General features: G+C 42.5%; 1 protein-coding gene across 4 annotated transcripts in view; it reads right to left on the reverse strand.

Moving 5' to 3' along the window:
• LOC119486943 (ral GTPase-activating protein subunit beta-like) overlaps positions 1-18,910 on the reverse strand; it is a 592,951-nt gene extending 574,041 nt beyond the window's left edge. For all 4 annotated transcript variants that reach the window (XR_005206623.1, XM_037767518.1, XM_037767530.1 and 1 more), the window contains exons 1-17: positions 18,822-18,910; positions 16,411-16,587; positions 15,512-15,714; positions 14,940-15,106; positions 14,654-14,840; positions 14,393-14,524; positions 12,883-13,025; positions 11,204-11,254; positions 10,960-11,004; positions 10,678-10,725; positions 10,445-10,596; positions 9,967-10,141; positions 9,690-9,819; positions 5,302-5,466; positions 4,038-4,152; positions 3,757-3,892; positions 2,039-2,100 (exon numbers count right to left, since the gene is read on the reverse strand). Coding sequence is in view for 3 of the 4 variants with exons in the window: in XM_037767518.1 (XP_037623446.1) it covers positions 2,039-2,100; positions 3,757-3,892; positions 4,038-4,152; positions 5,302-5,466; positions 9,690-9,819; positions 9,967-10,141; positions 10,445-10,596; positions 10,678-10,725; positions 10,960-11,004; positions 11,204-11,254; positions 12,883-13,025; positions 14,393-14,524; positions 14,654-14,840; positions 14,940-15,106; positions 15,512-15,714; positions 16,411-16,566 (2,067 nt within the window). In the remaining variant the exon portion in view is untranslated. The remainder of the gene's footprint in view (positions 1-2,038; positions 2,101-3,756; positions 3,893-4,037; positions 4,153-5,301; positions 5,467-9,689; positions 9,820-9,966; positions 10,142-10,444; positions 10,597-10,677; positions 10,726-10,959; positions 11,005-11,203; positions 11,255-12,882; positions 13,026-14,392; positions 14,525-14,653; positions 14,841-14,939; positions 15,107-15,511; positions 15,715-16,410; positions 16,588-18,821) is intronic.
• Between the last annotated feature and the right edge of the window lie 1,026 nt (positions 18,911-19,936).

Below are 19,936 nucleotides of genomic sequence, written 5' to 3' on the forward strand. Positions count from 1 at the left end.
AATATGAACTGATCAATACAATCAAACTTTATTGTCCACCAGGGTGGATTTTTCTCTTCGGCTCACAAAACACAGAAAACAACAGACATTAAAAACCAGACAGCAGTTAGTAAAAAACAGAGACAGGTTATGTTACACATTAAAAACAGTTCATGTCAGTGTCTGTGGCTCAGATCTGCTCAGTCACTGTGTTGAGGTAAGAGTATTGATGGCATTTGGGATGAAAGACTTTTTAAACACATGTTTAGTTGCCAGAGGGGCTCTATAGCGCCTCCCGACTGGCTGAAGAGAGGATGGGAGCTATCTGCCAGGATACTCCTCGCCTTCTTCCTCGTCCTTTCTGTAAAAAGTTGAGTCAAGGGCTTTTGGGGTTTACCACCTATTTTGCCTACCATTGACACAATCCTAGACAGTTTATTCTTCTATCTACAGTGTAGGTGACCGTACCAGGCAGGAAGGTTAAAGGTTGAAACCCTCTCAATAGTTTTGTACACTAATTCTAAAATCTGCCGGCTGACACCAAGGCCACTAAGTTTCCTTAGAAGACAAAGTCGCTGTGAGCATCTCTTGAAGATATACTCTGTATTTTCAGAGAAGCTCACCTGGGTGTCCAGGACTGTACCGAGGTATTTAAAGTGTCCCACAGTTTCAACATGTTGGCCATCAAGTGAAACTAGCTCTGTGATCAAATGTTGTTTTGTGCAGCACATGATTAATTATTTCGTCTCGGCCACATTGATTTCTAGCTGGCTAGTGTGACACCGTGTCTGAAGAGCTGTAGTGTGGGCCAGATAGGCAGCTTCACCTAGTGGGCCTGTTTCCTGTAAAAGGCCAACTAAGGCCATGTCATCCGCATACTTAAACAGTCTAAAATGTTTCTCATTGGTCATAAATTCATTAGTAAAAAGAGAGAATAGCACAGAGGAAAGAACACAGCCTTGTGGGCAGCCTGTCTGACATGTTCTCCCTGACACAGACCCTCTGATCCACACAACTAACCCTGTGTTGATGTTGAGATCAAGGAGCCTTTTCAGGAGAATATGTGTCTTCATTGAGTTAAAAGCTGAGCTAAAATCCACAAATAAAGCTCTGGCATAACCTTTAGGATGCATAAGGTGTTTTGTGAACGGTGTTAAGCAGTCAGCACAGCGTCGTCTGGGACTCTGTCGCTCTTATTTAAGCGAACTGGAGCAGATCTAGCTTAGTAGCCACTGTGCTGGTCAGGTGGCTGGCAAGAACTCGTTCCATGGTTTTACACAATATGGAGGTTATTGCGATAGGCCAAAGATCACTTGGCTTACTTGCGCCTGGCTTTTTTAGCACAGGCCTAATTATTGTGAATTTCCATGATTTTGGCACAGTGTAGGTGTCTAGGATATATAATTAATTAGGCTTTTTTAGGTACAGTATGTATTTATTTAGCCTATTTATCTTCTACTGTTACCTCGATCATGCGCTTAAATAATGTTACACTTTTATAGAATGACCAAACTATCTTCTTGGCTTTTATTTTGACATGTTTGCCTTCACTTCCTGGTCACGTGACTGCCGTTCTCCACTCCTCGATTCAAAACAGAAAATGACAGAAAGAAACTTGAAGAAACTAAATCGGATCGTTTTTTTAATTTGTTTTTTTCGTTTTTCGTTTGGAAACAAAAAACAAACAGAGCACCACGTGATTCCGTTTTTCGTTTGTGGTTTAAAACGAAAAAACGAAAAACCCACGTGACTTCCATTCTTCAATTCAAAACGAATAATGAGAAAAGGAATTCGCAAAAACAAACAAACGGCCCGGTTTGGGTTCGTTTTTCATTTTTTGATTCAGAAACGAAAAAATAAAAAAACGTTTTTTCCTTTCTGAATTCAAAAGGAAAAACGGATTATCCGATGATACCCAGACCAGTATCAACCTGAAAAGTGTTTCTATACACACTAACGTTCAAAATCTGATTTCTGTTATGTAATGATGTTCATCTGATCTGACATATTGTGTGTGAGTCGAGTTTCAGTAGATGTCAATAGATGTGAGTGGACTCACCTGCTGAGTTTGTCCTGCAGCCTCTAACAGAGCCGAGTCCTGAACCAGGTTCAACATGGCCGCTACACAAAACAGAATTCATTCAGGCTGTGTAAACGCGGAGAGTGTAACACAGTAGAGTCTGACAGAATGAAAACAGTAGAGTCTGACAGAATAACAAACCCACAATGCACTGCTACATGTTTTACAGATAGAGGCAGAGCACAATTGCTGAAGCCTAGTGGTGGCTGTAGCACTTGCATCTTTCACTCGCCAATAACCTTAAACTTTAAAAATGAAAAAGAAGAATTAAAAAACATAAACGGTTTCTGAATTATAAGTAGAATGTGTTAAACAGAGGAATATGGTCGCGCACCAACGACAGAGCCGACTCTATTTTTATTGTAACCGTGGTATGGTTTCAAATGTGCACCATTATCCTGCAATGAGTCTGTGTGTATAATACAGTTTGCATTTGTTCTAGGGCTATAGAACGAGCGTTGTAAAGTCAAAAAGTCAAACTTAACTGAAAAAAGATAAATGTAATCATTTCCAAAACTCACAACATGTTTTTATTAAACAAAACATTCTGCTTCAATTCTTATTTGTTGGCGTTTAGCCTTTCAAAAACAACATTTCCACTGCAGTCAAAAAACTGTTCAGCTTGCCGGCGCACACGAAGGGAGGCACCACGGACGGAGGATTATCCTGCAGTGAGTTTGTGTGTATAAAACACGGTAATACAGTTTGCATCTGTTAGTACAGCTTCGAGCTTCCTTTGTGGGTTATAGCGGCCAGTCTAGTCAGTCTAGTGGTCAGTTGATGTGACCGACATTGCTTTCAACTCTAAAGCAAACGCAGGTTTCAGATTTCATTATATAAAATGTACTAGGCTATATAACATCGCTTGTGTTATAGTGGAATTTGGATAAATCAGAAATATTCAGCATATATTATATTTGCAAGGGCCTTAGCTAACTACAGTGGCTTAGCTAACATAGCTAACATTAGCTAACAGCTAACTTCATCATCATCCACCATCATCTTAGTCATCAACTGCACCCCTGGTAGACGTACAGTGCTAAAATAATTCTTTGACATGCTTAAATCTAATGTGTTTAGCTAGCTAAAGGCATTTATTATAGTGTTTCAGCCCTTGGTTGCATATTGTGGCACTGATTGTTTTTCCCCTCCGGTGGGAGTGGTTTTAAACTTTAAGCAGAAATCTATGACTGACCCAGTATTATCTGTGTGTTGGAGATGAATGAGTGACTGAATGAATCAATGAATCAATGAGTGAATGAATGATCAGGATGTGAAACTGACCCAGTATTATCTGTGTGTTGGAGATGAATGAGTGACTGAATGAATCAATGAATCAATGAGTGAATGAATGATCAGGATGTGAAACTGACCCAGTATTATCTGTGTGTTGGAGATGAATGAGTGACTGAATGAATCAATGAGTGAATGAATGATCAGGATGTGAAACTGACCGAGTATTATCTGTGTGTTGGAGATGAATGAGTGACTGAATGAATCAATGAGTGAATGAATGATCAGGATGTGAAACTGACCGAGTATTATCTGTGTGTTGGAGATGAATGAGTGACTGAATGAATCAATGAGTGAATGAATGATCAGGATGTGAAACTGACCCAGTATTATCTGTGTGTTGGAGATGAATGACTGACTGAATGAATCAATGAGTGAATGAATGATCAGGATGTGAAACTGACCCAGTATTAGCTGTGTGTTGGAGGTGTTGGTCTCCGTCTGCAGAGCTCCAATCAGAACACCGATGAGACGGGGCTTCAGAGACAGGAAGCTACCTGCTGTGACATCATCACCACTGAACCGCCCATCCAATAACACCTGAACACACACACACACACACACACACACAGCTGACTGTTACTGTATCTGTGGTTATTAATGGGTGTTCTTACTTCACCTGTGAGGTCCAGGTCAGGTCTGCACAGGTGTGTGTAGGTGTTTAACAGGGTGGATAGAAGCTGACCTCTGATTGGACGGATCCAAACTGCAAAGGGAGGGGCAGCAGGGACAGCAGCACCAGGATGGAGGCTCGCCTCAAATCCACCAGACTCACAAAACTCTTGAACCTCAACAGCTCTCTGGGCGAGAGACACACACAGACAGAGAGAGATTTACCTGCAGTCATGCTTGTCTGTACCTGTAGGAGTAGAGTCAGTGATTGTATGACTACGTCAGGTGTTGGTTACAGCCTTCATGAAGACATTACTGCTGGATGATTCAAAATTTCGCCTCCTTTAGGTTTCAGATATGCAGTTTCAGAAGTAACTAAGTACTAAGTACTTTACTTAAGTACAATTTTAAGATACTAATACTTTACTTGACAATTTCCATTTTCTGCTACTTTATACTACTACTCCACTACATCTCAGAGGGAAATATTGTACTTTTGATGCTAATAATTTGGTATTTTTTGGTCGCTTTCACAAGCCAACATTTAGTCCGTTTAAACTGTAAACTCTGGCGCGGTTCAAACCCTGGTGCGGTTTGTTTGGGCAGTTGTGAACGCAGTAATCATGCTCTGGTGTGGACCAAAACAACCATGTTTCCAAGCAGACCCTAGTGCGGTTTGATGGCAGTGAGAACATACTTCGACCCAATTGCACGAATTGAACTAGGCCTGCACGGTTAATTGTTGAGATGGACACAGGTGAACAACATGTTAGCATGAGTTGGAGAGGACTGACTTGGACTTCTGCAGAAGTCCAATGTTTGCTTATGATCTGGGCCACAAAAAAAGTGACGCTTATAAAGTCATTTGAGATAAACTGGAGGAGAAGGGATTTGTGCGCTCAATAGATCAGTTCAAAGTAAAAGTGAAACAACTGGTGAAACGAGCTGGTACCCACAGGGTTCTGGGTCCAGCTCAGCCTAAAGAAATCACATGGGACAACGTGAACCCACCATCCTTAGAGAGAGACATGGGGTCCTGTGTGATGTCAGAGGCGGGAGCCCGCTAACCCCTGACTGTAAAAAACTATAGCCTACTACAGTTTGTTTAAATTATGTTTTAGGAAAAACAAACAGAACAGAATCTGACATTGCTCCTCACAAGAACCTGGTCCAGGTGAGACTCACTGGGCCTCATCAGACCGGATCAGGCTGTGAGGTCAAGAGCAGCAGAACTGTCATTGGTAGTTAAGTATCTGCAGTATAAGTATTGAAAGTAGCAGTGCCTACGGTAGTGATTCTAGTATTCACAGTCATTGTAGTATTTGCAGTACTTGTACCTGTCGAGCAGCACGTTCTCCACAGCTGAGACGAAGGAGGGGAGCAGCAGGTTGACTCCTCTCAGGTCACAGCAGAACAGACATGTGGAGTTCAGCAGGATGGAGGCCAGAACACGGGGACACACCTCCTCCACCTGCAGACCCTGAAGGAGAACCAGGTAGAACCTGAAGGTTGGACAGAGGAGGGGAGAACGCACTTAAGTTTGAAATTAAACTAGACTTGACTAGAACATTTCGCAAGAAATTTTGACCAGTGTGCCTGGTGTTGGGGGGGGGGGGGGGGGGGCAGAAAGCATCTTAAGACAGGTTAAACTGATTTTGTAAAATACAACATAGTTTCTTGTTAACATACAGTAAGAGTTGGGGGCTTTTATTTTGAAAAACTAGGTGAATCCCTAGTTTCCTGTTGTCATACAATGAGAGTTGAGAGCTTTTAATTTCTAAAGCAAGTGTCATCGTGAGCTTCCTGTTAAGATACAGTTACTCTATGGGGCTTTTATTATGACTGTGTGTGTGTTAGTGTGTGTGGGGGCGGGGAAGAAATAGTACGGAAGAAATAGTTGAATAAAGATTCAAAGAACAATACTGAGAATGCTGAATCAGCATTCCCACAATAATAAGTTATTAATCAAAGAACACAAATATACACATCAGAAGCATTAAAGTGCTGCACAGACTTCTGTCAGTCACCAGAATTTCATTTCCCCACGTGTGTCCTGATGATGCAGGATGACAATCAGAGAGTTACCTCTCAGTCTGTAGAGCTTCATATTTACTCCTCTGGTTGGTTTGTAAAAAGTCAGTGTGAACAGGAACTGGACCAGAGCTAAAATACAACTATGCACCATTTTTTTCCACTTGGACCAAATGAACCCAACTACTGGTGTGAAAAAAAAACCTTAATCACACTTTTAGTAACATAAACAAACGTGAACAAAGGGGATTCTGCTAAAAAGTAAAATAATGAGTTGTGTAGGACCCTGTGATATCTGCGTTGAGGAAAACATGGACGGAATCGCGTTATTTGATAATAAAAATGGAATCAACTGTAAAATGGGGAATATCGTGGAATTTGCCTAAATGTGGATACAAGTGATAAAACTCAGGGTTTTCCCTGCAGCCGTTATAAGCATTGTTTTCACAGCGCCTGAGCCAAATGAACAGAAAACAAACTATGCTGCTTTGTTTTGGTGTCATTTACGGGCACGCTGCTTCTGTCCTCTGCTCTCTGTGTGTTGGTGTTTCATCGAGAGCGAGGCTCATCTCCTCCTCCACACACGGACACGCTGCACTCTAAAAGAAGTCCGTAAAAATACGGGCCAATGTACCGTGTTAATATGAATGCATTTTTTGTATTGATTTTTCACAGAAGTTTTAACAACAAGAACCTCTGCTAGCGCAAAAGTTGGAAGAGGCAGAGACCATCACACACACGGCAAAGTTTAGTTCAAATTTGGAATTTGGAGAAACCTTTGTCACACTTCTGTGGTAAAAAATCAACAATTAATGTCTAACCAAAATTATTTATGTTCAGGACTTAAAGGGACTATTTGTAACTTTCAGAAATGCTTGTTGACAGCGACACCTGCGGCCTGCACTTGCTCGCTCTAAATATACCTGAACAAGCATCGCTCAAAACAGCGAGGTGACACACGTCATCTAAAACCACAATATCACTCTATATTTCACCTGCTTGGCAGTAATGTTAGCTGACCAGACGAAGGTCTCTCCATGAATCACTGCTGGCTTTTCCTGCTCAGCCTCCGGTGTCTCCCCTCTTTCTCTCCAAGAGATGTAGAGTGAATGTGGCAAGACGGTTTCGTTCATGTATCCAAAACAGTTTAAAAAGCCATAAATCCACAACAATTGTTGTGTTTAAATCTGCATGATACGGTTTGAATAAAGAACAAACAATAGTCCCGTTTGTGTGCTCTCCAGGTTGCTCAGAGAATCACCAAAGCACCAAAGCTGTGGTTATACAGAGGAGACAACAAGCCCAGTGAAAATAAAACTTTCTGAACACGGTCTAGAAACAAGTGTTGAGCGTATCGTCAGAGGAATAATATGAGCTGAAGTGGAAAAAAAGACGTTCTTCTGTCAGTATGTGGGGAAAGAAGTTGGAATTTGTATTCAATATATGAACTTGTGATTGTGTTCAATAACTATGATAACAAAATCCTGTGTGTGTGTGCGTGTGCATGTGTGTGCGCGTGCGTGCGCGCGTGTGTGAGGTATGTTAAAAAGAGCTTAAGAGCAATGCACCAATCAGAGACAGGCAGATACTGCTGGAGCTCTAATCAGCCAATCAGAGACTGATGGAGCTCTAATCAGCCAATCAGAGACAGGCAGAGACTGATGGAATTCTAATCAGCCAATCAGAAACACCTGTTTTTGTCTGAAAGTGCTGAGTCATGGTTGGGAATGACTGGTGAAAACACAGAGAAGGTACTACCTGAAAAAGACTCCCTCAGTTAAAAACTACCAGTTGTATAGCTGAAATCTCTTCAGTTTGAGCACCTCAAGACTTTGACGAAGATATAGACGTGTCATTTGTGTGGATAAAGTTAAAAATGACTGAGAACTGGCAGTTTAAAAAGTCTCCACAGTTGAGTTTTTGTTCCAGACTTTTAGTGGTGAATTAACATTGCAGCGGATGAGAGAGAGGAAGGGATCTCTTGGTGCTTTGATGGAGATAAATCCCAAACTGTAAGACATATTGCTTAAATGGGCACATCATCTAAAAGAAGACAAAAATACTTATGTGTTGATGTATTAATTGTGTATGAGGAGTGAAAGTTGTGGGTTAGAGAGCAATTTGTTTGAAACATTTTCAAAATGTTTTAAACTTTCCTCCACTCTAGCCGTGATGTCATGCGCTCTTAGCTTTTAACGATCCACGCAATACACACCCATTATAAAATCTGAAAAAGTCTGAAAATTTAATAAAACAAAAAACTGTGATCAATCAAAAACTGTAAAAGTTATGTAAAAGCTGAATCATAGCTTAACAGTTCAAAGACTTGTAACCCATTTAAAGTTTAAATGAAGTCTGTAGCTGAAAGTATGTGGAAGCAGAAGCATTTCAAAGTGGAGTAGGTTTAAGAGGATTTGAAGATTTTCTCCATTGAGTTACATTGCAAAAAAAATGTGGAAAAAGCTAAATATTTTAAAAAGTATAAATAGTTGAAACAAGAAAAGTCATAGCACTAATGTCCTTAAAGAGCTGAATATTTTGATAGTTGAACAGTTTCTGTAGCTGAAAGTATGCAGGAGTAGGGAAACTGCAAAACACTTACAGAAGAAATAGTTGAAGTTGAATAAACCTTAGAAGAACAATACTGGGAATGCTGAATCATCGCACAATTAAACACGTTGAATAATAGACCAGTGTGCTTTGCACAAGGCCTTGCCTTATGCTTCTAGGCACACTGGAATGAAGTTTACAAACCAAACAGACAGAACAACAACTATCACCAGATTCTATAGTAGAACAGACAGGTACCTTTAGAGGTAGACAGACATGTACCTGACCAGCAGGGTTGGGAGAGTTACTTAAAAAATGTAATCAGTAACCTAATCCAAGTATCATTATATCAAATTAATGTAATCTGATTACTTTCCATTACTTTAGGATTACCTCAATACCAAATATGCAAATAAATACAAGACAAAAGAAACATGCTGAAATTCGCCATTATTTTGTATGTAAAGTAGAGAAGTGAAACAACATCAGAGCACAGTGCAAGTTATTCTTCCAGATGGAAAAATGCTGTCATCATCCAAGGACTTGAATGATTTGGCACATTAGTGTCATAGGATTTTAAATTGAAGCAGCAGTAAATTAAATGAACCTACATGCAAATTTCTAGGGATGTACCATGTGTTATTGTGGTTATATAAATGTACCTTATGGTGCTGTTAGATTGCTGCCTCCCTTTGTGTTTTTTGACCACAGTGAAAATGTTGTTTTTCAAAAGGCTAAACGGCAACAAATATGGATTGAAGTAGAATGTTTCATTAGATAAAAACATGTTGTGAATTTTGGAAATGATTACATCTATCTTTTTTCGATAAATTTTGACTTTTGTACCGAGGACTGAGCCAATTACAGAGACGACTGAGCACAACGTCTGTCGAGGAGGAGGAGAGAAGGTGGAAGCTTGACTTTGCATGCAATGTTTCTGCAAGTAATTCATAATAATAATTCAAATGTCAATGTTATGAATGATGTTTCAAATTATTTGGGGTTCCTTTGTTCAAAAAAGGGTTCTTCAGAAGCAAATGGTTTTGGGTAGAACCTCAGCCCTTCAGGAAGAACCCTTTAGGAACCCTTACTTCTAAGAGTGTGCACAGGTATTCAGTACCTAGTAGGGTAAAAAAATGTGTACCTGGACAGATAGACGGACAGGATGTCTTCTGCTGTTTTCTTACAGGTGAAGATCCTGCAGAGCGTCCCGCAGGCCTCGGCTCTGCCGGCCGCCCACTTCTCTGACATAACAGTGACATCCCTCTGACCGGCTGGAGAAGACACAAAGAGAGTTTATCATGTGGACGGTGACAGCAGCAGTACACTGTGGATGAAGTAATGAAGTATGAAATATGATGAACTTATACTGTGCAGTATACGTAGTACTGTGTGCAGTATGTGTAATACAGAGTACTGACTGGGCAGACCAGAGTTGATCAGAGCAGCATCAAACAGCCAGCTGCCGAACAGGTGGAGGAGGGAGTCCACGTTACACCTGAGGGGCGACGGGGAGGGTCGGGGGGAGGAGCAGAGAGGGGGGCAGGAGGGAGGAGGATGGGAGGAAGACTTCCAGTGATGGGGGGAGGAAGATGTCTGAGTGGAGGAAGGAAAGAAGCCCATAAGTAGTAGTTCAAACATATCAAGTCAAGAAGTGTACCTGGACAGGTAAACAGTCATGTACCCGAACAAGTAAAGAGTCAATCGCCCGTACAGGTAAAATGTCTTGTACCCAGACAGGTAAAGCATCATGTACCGGGACATTGTAAACAGTCATGTACCCAGGCAGGTAAAGAGTCATGCACCCGGACAGGCAACGCGACACGTATGGAAAAGTGAGGATATTTTGCAGAGAGTTCCCAGGAAATACCAGCATTCCATTTACAAACACTGACATACCGGAGGAGGTTTGCTGGTTGCCTTGGAAACATTGACAGGTTTTAGTCGTCTGTTGTGTGGAGGTGGGGAGGCGGTGGAGGGAGGGGCACTGGGAACGCTCAGTATGTTCACCGGGATGGGTGGGGCACTGCCAGAACGAGGTCGAGAGATACCTGAGGAGAACACATTCTCTGTTTCTGCAGATCAAAACCACCAATCAAATCCAGGTAGGGAGGCAGGTGGGCGGGGCTTACCATAGGAGGGGAGGCGGTCTTTGAATGGGCTCCTGGTAACAGCAACACCTGGGAGGAGACGAGGTGAAAAACAAACATTATCAAACTGAAAACCAAACGTCAGGTAAGACTGAAGATCAATGTTATCAATAAAATTAACTTTAATCAAGACATTTTTGCCCCCTGGGTCCAACAGAGAGCAGACCAGGTTCTGGTTCTGCTGTCAGAGGACTCTGCTTTGATTATCTTGTTGATCGGATCTGACCTATATTGGTCTTATCAGTTTAGGTTAATCTAAATTACCAAGAGAAGGCAACCGGTCTCTGAAATGGATCCTTGTTGTAAGTCCTGGAGAAACACAGCAACAACAAACAGCAATAACAGCAACATGAGCAATAACAGCAACAAGATATAATAAATACTGTAAATGCAGATAATGTGTGTATACTAGTATATATATACAGTATATGTGTGTATACCAGTGTATATATATATATATATATATAATGTGTGTATACCAGTGTGTATATATATAATGTGTGTATACCAGTGTTCGGCAGAAGCTGCTCTGTTGGTTCTTTGTTGACCACAGTCACACCTGCAGAAACACAAGTTACAGTCAAAAGTTATTCCTCACACCAACTACATCCTGGTGAAAACAAAAATAATATTTGGGCTGTGAAATTAAATTTCTCAAGTTTCTCTCTTCAGCTGAATGAAAATATCACAACATAAAGGTGATTAAATGTTGACAGTGATGGATGTCCTCTCTGGTTTGAAGTTTTTACAAGTTGATTTTTATAGAGACGAATTGAAACCAGTGACTACCTGAAATGAAGGAAATGTAAAAACTGATGATTTGGGACATAGGTTTGGTTTCAGAAGTGAGGAGGACACAAAGTCAGAAAGTCTGAATAAATAAATAATGTGAGTACTATTTCCCACATTTTACATATTTATGTCAATTTAGAAAATAGCCCATTATTATGAAATTTCATTTTCATATGATGCTTTCCAAATGAATGGTGGTCTAATTAATACAGAAATGAAATGATGTGTAAAATGCTGCATTATTAGAGAGATGAAAAGAGGGGAAATCATACCCCATGGGACCTTATTTCAGAAAAAATAGGAACGGAAGTCAACGGAGAGGGACAAATAATTTTTTACACTGTTTGAATTGTGCCATGAATCACACATATGATGTTTGTCAATTTAAAACATGGTTTTGCAAGTCAATAAAGTCTCAGTTTGTTGTAAAACTGTTGAAGTATCAGACTGTGAAAATACGTATTTAGAAAGACGACGCAGCCAAAAGTATCATAGTGGCGTCTCTCTCTCTGAAGCTACGATGCCTGTGTGTTTCCTACTGGATTGAAACTCACACCAGCAACGGGTCTTGCTCGTTCTTTCTCTCTCTTCCCGGCTGATAAAAAGATCAGGAGTCGCTGGATAGAACACATCAGGTCAGATAACGTCTCATTTGTGCGTGGAACATAGCTACGTTAGCTAGCTAGCTGGTGTTGGTGACGTATATTGTCCAAGACGAGAGATGTAGTCCACTGAGCGGTTTCACACAAAACTAAATGATACAACGAGAAACCTACGACCAACTGAGACTTTCTGGACTTGAAAAATTACGTTTTAAATTTGACAAACATCATATGTGTGATTCATGGCGCAATTCAAACGGGATAAAAAAAATATCTGTCTCTCACCGTTAACTACCGTACATATTTTTTTCGAAATAAGGTCCCATGGGGTCCACCGGAAGGAGCGTGACTTCAGCTCTCCATGGGCCCAATGGATGCAGAAGATCGCTGGATGATCCGGGTACTTTATCACTCAGGAGTCGAGCCATTTTAGCTTCATGCGCCACGGAGCAACTCTCATAGGAATGAACGGGAGCCCCCGCCATAGCTGTATCCAGTTCTCTTTATACATCCATGTATCACAGGATCAGGTAGCAGCCCATATGTAGCCTGACAAGCAAAACCCGGGGCAAAGACAGTCCAAGAGTCACTCACTGCTGCTAGTTAAGCTCACTGCTCTGAGCGTAATAACTGAAGACGACGCAACATGAGACAGTAAGATGATGTTTACGGAGATCTTAGTGAGTAACTAACTGGGACATCAATTACTACCTGACCCAGGCCCATGGGCCATGGCCAGGGGCCTGGGTCAGGTAGGGGTCAGAGGTTAGGTGGAGGTCAGAGGTCAGCGTACCCAGGAAGGCGTCAACCAGCGTGCTGACTCCTCTCATGGCTCTGAAGAAGATGCTTGGAAGCTGACTGTCTCCTCTTAACGCCTCCTCGTGGGAGGAAGGAGTCGAACCAACAACCACCGGGCAACTGAGGTCCACCGGGTTACTGAAAGAAGAAGATATATTGAAGTTAGAAGATTTAAGACTATTTATTGATGTGGTTGGTCGTTCTGAATGTCAATCAAAAAGCCTTTTGCAAGGCAAAATGGCTCTTGGACACATTGAAGGACGTATTTACAATTAAAAAAGAGGTGATGACTAACCCAACAAAGATATTTTCAAGGTTCAAGGTTCTTTTAATGTTATTGTACAACACAGGGTTGCACAACAAATGAAAATGTAGTGCTTTTATGCTACACAAGAAAAACAAAAAAAGCAGTGCATTCCTGTAGTGTATGTTTTGAATTCGCATCAGGAGGAATGTAAACAGCACCACCAAAAACACTGGTGAATTCTCTTGGCAGATAATATGGCCGTTATCTTAACATTACAAATTTGACATTAGGGACACATTGTTCATCAACTTTGACTACGTTTGAGCTCCAAGCATCATTGATGTCAAGACATAGTCCGCCTCCCCTCGTCCTGCGCTATGTCCGCACAGAACATGGTCAGCCCGTCAAAGTGCAACAGCCCGATCCGGGATGCCACGATGGAGCCAGGTCTCTGCAAGATGTTGGCACAACGGTCTCTATGTCCTGTTACTGGGCCAGCCACAGTCCTATTTCATCCATTCCACTTTCCTGCTACTGGACGTCAGCTAGGAGCAGGCTGGGCAGTGGAATAGCCCTTTGATCCAAGCTGGGCCAGACTTGGCTAAAGGTCCGGCTGGTCTGGCTGGGTGGTCGGAAGATGCCGTGGGCAGTTAATTGTCAGTGATTGGCTGCACTTCAATCCAATCCCCACGCTTCCTTGTCAGATGTTAATGAGTGTACCTCTGTCCTAGGCCATATGTGCTGCAGTAACAAAGGCCAAAAGACAACTAATTGAAACAAAAATGTAGAGAAGTTCATTGAAGCCACTGGATGCAGCATCTGCATGCACCGTCATCCCCTTGGTATGATTTAAATTATTGTGCATGGACATGAATAATGAGGGCAGACCAGGGTCGCCTGTGGTGTGGATAAATATATTATTCAGTGATCTTTTATTGGGCATAAACCTCACGTTTACGTACGTATTGTTGTAAAAATAGACTTGCAGTGTAAAGAAATGTTTCAGTTCGCGTTGCGGTTAGTGAGATTCAGCTGAGACGGAGCCGTGCAGACAGCTGCTGACCACATTATAATGAGAGCAAATCTTTGGGGTAAAAACACATCGGACACCCTCCAGTCTGGAAATGCACGGGGTGGACGGGAATGATTTAAACGTGTTTTTTACCATATTGTAATAAAGGGGCATTTGCGGGGATACAGTGTTTCACGACTTAAAAAGAAAGTGGGACAGGGCCGTAAAGTGGGGTAAAGCGGTTACCTGAGCAGGTGCAGGAACCTGAACCAGGTCTGAGGCACTCGGTGGTCGTCCATGTCTGCAGGGATCAGAGCAGCGTCTTCATCTGGGACTTTAAAGTGAGGGAAGGACGGACCGAAGGTCAACAGCAACAACCTGGACAACAACAACAACAACACAAATATAAACAACGTGATGAGATGATGGACTGAACTACAGGAAGAAGAGTTCTCCTTTCATCACAGAGTTTATTTATTTGTTGGTTTTGTGTGTTGGTTTGTAAACCTGGAGGTCAGGGCGGCTATTACTCGGCTCCACTGCTCCACCACTGCAGGCTGATGTCTCCAGCTGCTCAACATCCGTCTGCCCGTCTGCCACAGAGAGCGAGATGGAAAACACCGAGAGCAAGACAGCAACCACACCTCAAACAGCACCGCCATCGACAGGTGAGACAGCTGCTCCGACACACCGCCTGCAGAGACAGACAGACAGACAGGTGATATATATATATATAAAGAGAGAAAGAGAGAGAGAGAGGTGAGGAGAGAAAGGGGGTGAGGACACGGCTCACCTGTAGTGGTGGGTGGAGACAGCACGGTGTGGTTGATGCGGAGCAGGAAGTTCAGCAGAGTCTCCCAGGTGTCTCTGCTCATCCCAGCACTGTCTCTGGCCAACGACTGAGCTGCACACAACACCTGCTGACAGAGAGACAGGTAGACCGGACTCACCTGGTCTGACCTGACAGGGGGACGAGGAAGATATGAGTTTATTATTTCACCCATAGAACCCCCTTGAACCTCTAATGAACCACTGGAACCTCCTAATGCACCACTGGAACCTCCTAGTGCACCACTGGATCCTCCTAATGCACCACTGGAACCTCCTAGTGCACCACTGGATCCTCCTAATGCACCACTTGAACCCCCTAATGCACCACTGGAACCCCCTAATGCACCACTGGAACCCCCTAATGCACCACTCAAACCTCCTAATGCACCACTTGTTCCACCTCGGGCCTTCAGTGGACCTTGTCATAGATTCTCTTGTCATTAAATGTCATTGGTTCATCAAAGGTCATGAGTTCTGGTCTAGGATCAGTGTCAAGATGACTGTCAGAGGTTCAGTCGAGGTATGACAGTGTACCTGGATAGGAACAAGTTGTCGAGGTGTCGGAGGATCTTCTGGGTGTACAGGTTGGGCTCTCTGCTGATTGGTGGAGGGATGGAGTCTCTCGGGGAAACCAGGGCCATCAGCCAATCAGTGTAGACGTCGACACAGAGTTTGACGGTGTCTCCGTCCAATGGGAGAGTCAAACCGTAACACAACACCTCCATCGTCCACTTCACCTGAAAACACAAACTTAACCAATCACATCTGTTTGCCTGGGGATTACACCATCACACTTAGCTGACGCCCTGAAACATCCTGAACACAGCAAAATAAGAAAAGAGAAAATCCAGGCAGAGGGCTGCAGGGTCTCTGAAGATACAGACACGACCACACACTTCTAGTGGGACATCAGTGATGAGTGACAGGGATTATTTTTGTATCAGTCTATTCATTGTTTTTTAGGAAATTCTTGAATATTATATCTTTAAACTGTGGTGCATTCAGGCTAGTATAGTTATTTTGGTAAACATATGTGTTTCAGAACCTATTAATATAGTATGATTGGTCTTGGATGGGCTAAGTCCACCTGATTTTCTCTGTGCCCACCCTCATTGGGATTTCTGCCTGCGCCACTGGATGACTCACGCACAGACTCACATGGTGACAACAATACCCGCGTCGCTGTCGTGGCTGCTAACAAGTACTCACAAAAAAGTTAAAAAGTAAAACCTTTTTTTTTTTTGGAACCTTTTCAGCACATGCATAGAGGTGTGCAGCCTGCAGCAGGTAGTAGTGACCAAGTGAATGATTTCTAAACTCAACTTCAATTGTTGATCCAACACTGAACACGATTACATATCAACACCTGAGTGTGTGTTTAAGTTTCCATAGAGGTCACACACACACACTCACTGACACACACACACACACACCTGTCTGTCTGTGTGCAGCGGGCTGCGGGTGTCAGGGTTTCCCAGGCCAGCTCCCAGGGGCTTCACCACGGCAACAGCAACATCTCTGCCCACAGAGGGCGGGAAACAACTGAGCACACTCACATGACCCCGCCCACTGGACACTGATTGGTCCATGGCCTGCCAATTACTGCTCACCTGAGAGACAAACGGACAGAGAGACAGTCAGACAGACAGACATACAGTTCTAAGTTAATAAGTAAACAAGTGTTTCTTTTCTGATGTTTAAAAAGGTGTCAGTTGTTTTCTTCAGTAAAGTTAAAGAGTCACTCCGGTGCTTCACTGTGTCTTTTCCATGCAGTAGTTGTTGTTGTGTGAAACAGACTTAGAACACATCTAGCATCTAAAAACACGTGGAAAACACCAGCCGTGCCGCTTTCATCCTTTTATCCAAGGTGCTTTGGAAGTTGCACTCCTGTCGCGCCTGCCGTTACTAAGCAACCAAAACCTGCGTGCTGTGATGACGATGATGGTGAAGTTGTGGTAATTTAGCAGGAAGCCTCACGACTAAACTAAACACAGTCAAAACAAAAAAAATAATTTCCAGCACCGTAAATCCCTCAAAGTAACATTACTGCTCGATTTCTGTGTCAGTCTGGCTGACCTCTAAACAGACTACTGTGATGTTCTCGGACAGAAAGGGTGAAGCCAGTGAAATAGTCCGTGGGACGGATGTAAAGCTCTGGGTAGTCCAGCACGAAAACGATTAACGTCTCCTCCATATATTTATCGAAGGATGATAATTACGGAAGAAAGAAAAGATATCTGCCAGCTGTGATTGGTTGTTCCTCATCACATGACCTGAGGTGTGCTGCACCGTTCCAAAAGTTGAACTATTTTTTATCTCGGAGCGCAGCCATCGTGCCCTGAAAAATAGGCATATGGGAACATTTGCACATCGCGACGGCGCCGCCATTGTATTTTAGCCCTCTAGAGTTGCCTAGACAGATCACACACGCTTGCGCACTGTGACGCTCAGAAAAACAACACAGAACCATGGTCGTTAGTGGACGAGGAGCAGTTTGGACTGAAAAGAAAACTACTAAGATCTTCAGGAATTTGTTTCAGTTGTACAAGTTTTTATTGTTCTTTCATGTCAGCTAGTATTAGCCATGTTTCATGTTGTCCGGAGATGAAGACAAGCATTCGCACGTTATGGGAATATCTGAGAAGACGGCAACAGCGGAAACAGCTGATCAGTCATGTCGGTTAAATGTTCGCTACGTCAGAATTTATTCGGCAAAAGACATTTCAATAATCCATTTAGAATATCAACACTTTTTCGATAAAGGGAAAAACCACCTCAAGCTAGCGTAAAAACTTTTTCCATAATTAGGGACGTTTTATCAAATTTTGCCGTTTCCATACAGCTTTTCCAATGTAACACCTGAAAATGCGCATAAAAATATGTGAATGGAAACACGGCTACTGTCTGCATATCACTGACACACAATATCTCAATAACTTCAGACACACACTGACTTCAGGGATCCTCTCACTTTTCCTGTAGCGCCACCAGTAGGTTCACATTTCACATCACTTTTGGATGGATAACTTTATCTATAGCACCATCACCAGATCAAAATTACAACTTTGTTTAAACTCAGTCCAGCTGAGGCACCATTAAACCAGAGACTGTATATAACAAGTGGACAGTCACCGTGAAGTTTTGAAGCCTTGAATTCGGCATTTTGTCCAGCGCCATCTTGGTTATTTGCAACCAGAAGTAACACGAAAGGATGAAGATAAGTACAATCGGACACTGAATAAGGCATTTTTAGGAGACCAAAAAGGTCATATTTAACTTTGATCTGAAAACACACTGTGAAAGGGTTACAGTGGAAAGACGAAAACACAGACAACTCCCAGACCGTACTTGTCAATCACAAGGTAGCCCCGCCCTAAAGCATCCCCTGCTTTATGGCCTATTTGACTGTAAATGGGACCATAATTTATGAAATGAAAATTATTCTGTATTGAACTCATGTTTACAATGTTTACTGAGGTAATACATCAAGTGAGAAGTAGGATCCCCCCTGCTGGCTATTAGAAAGAATGCAAGTTTAAGGCACTTCAACATTGGCTTCACTTCTCAGACCCAGAGTAGCCCACTGCATTAAACCCAGTCCAGCTGAGACTCCATTAAACCCAGTCCAGCTGAGACTCCATTAAACCCAGTCCAGCTGAGACTCCATTAAACCCAGTCCAGCCGAGACTCCATGAAACCCAGTCCAGCTGAGGCACCATTAAACCCAGTCCAGCTGAGGCACCATTAAACCCAGTCCAGCTGAGACTCCATTAAACCCAGTCCAGCTGAGACTCCCAGAACCAGTGAAGTTAATGTTTTAAATGTTCAAAATGAAATGTCTTACCTGCACAGGTGAGCCAGCTCATGCCAACAGTCAGGTCACTCTGAAAGTCAAAACTCTCAACTTGAACTCACCTGCTGCTGCTGCCTTCAGGGTCAGCTGGGAAACTTTAGTTCCAGTTTAACAGGAGGGGCTGTGCCCAGTGTTCCAGTTTACAATAAACAGACTGAACCACTTTAACTGACAGTGTCAACATGTACCAACATGTACAACGGTTGTACAGACAGACAAGACAGACGAACAGACAGACAGAGGGACAGACAGAGGGACAGACGGACAGACAGACAGACGACCTATCCTAACCAAGCTCTCAGGAAGAGCGCCGGGATTTGAAACAAATTTTACATAGTGTAACTACAACTTCTACGTCTGTCAAACAAAACTTTTTCCCCATAGACTTACATTGGGAAAGTAAGGAGCCCCCCTAGACACCTAAAATTTGTATTAACTCGTTCCCTTGAGTTAGGTAACTCGAACGAGACATATCAGGATATAGAAATGGAATCATTTTTAAAAGTCAATGACTGCACGTTGAGACGACGTCTACGTTGTGACCTAATGTTGTGGAGACATTGAAGACTGCACGTTGAAGACTGCACGTTTAGAGGACGTCTACATTGTGACCTGATGTTGTGGAGACGTTGAAGACTGCACGTTGAAGACTGCACGTTGAGAGGACGTTGCGACCGGACGTCGGTTCAACTTGCATTTTGGCTATATGTTTCAACCCGACGACTTCTAGGTTTAAACGTTGATTCAACATCGAATTTTTTGCTGAGAAACAGTCCGACTTGACGGCAGCTTTTTGTCAGCCTAACATCTCTTGTATCTTTGAAACACTAATGATAGTGTTTCATCTTTCAGTTAAAGCAGTGGTCAACAGCGATTGGCTGAGCCCACAAAAGGTCAGCGGGTCAAAGGTCAACTAATTTGAACTTTCATCATCATTCCTGTCTTCTCAAACAGAAATGATTGAACACCTTAACCTTTTCTCAGGTGTGCAATTATTTTCTCTTTCTTGATTAACTGAAATCAATTTGCAACTACTTTAATAATCGATAATCGTTTCAGATATTTTTTCAACGCGTATCATTTTCTGAAATGTTATTTAACAATTA

The sequence above is a fragment of the Sebastes umbrosus genome, chromosome 1 (assembly GCF_015220745.1).
Source record: "Sebastes umbrosus isolate fSebUmb1 chromosome 1, fSebUmb1.pri, whole genome shotgun sequence".
Classification (NCBI taxonomy): domain Eukaryota; kingdom Metazoa; phylum Chordata; class Actinopteri; order Perciformes; family Sebastidae; genus Sebastes; species Sebastes umbrosus.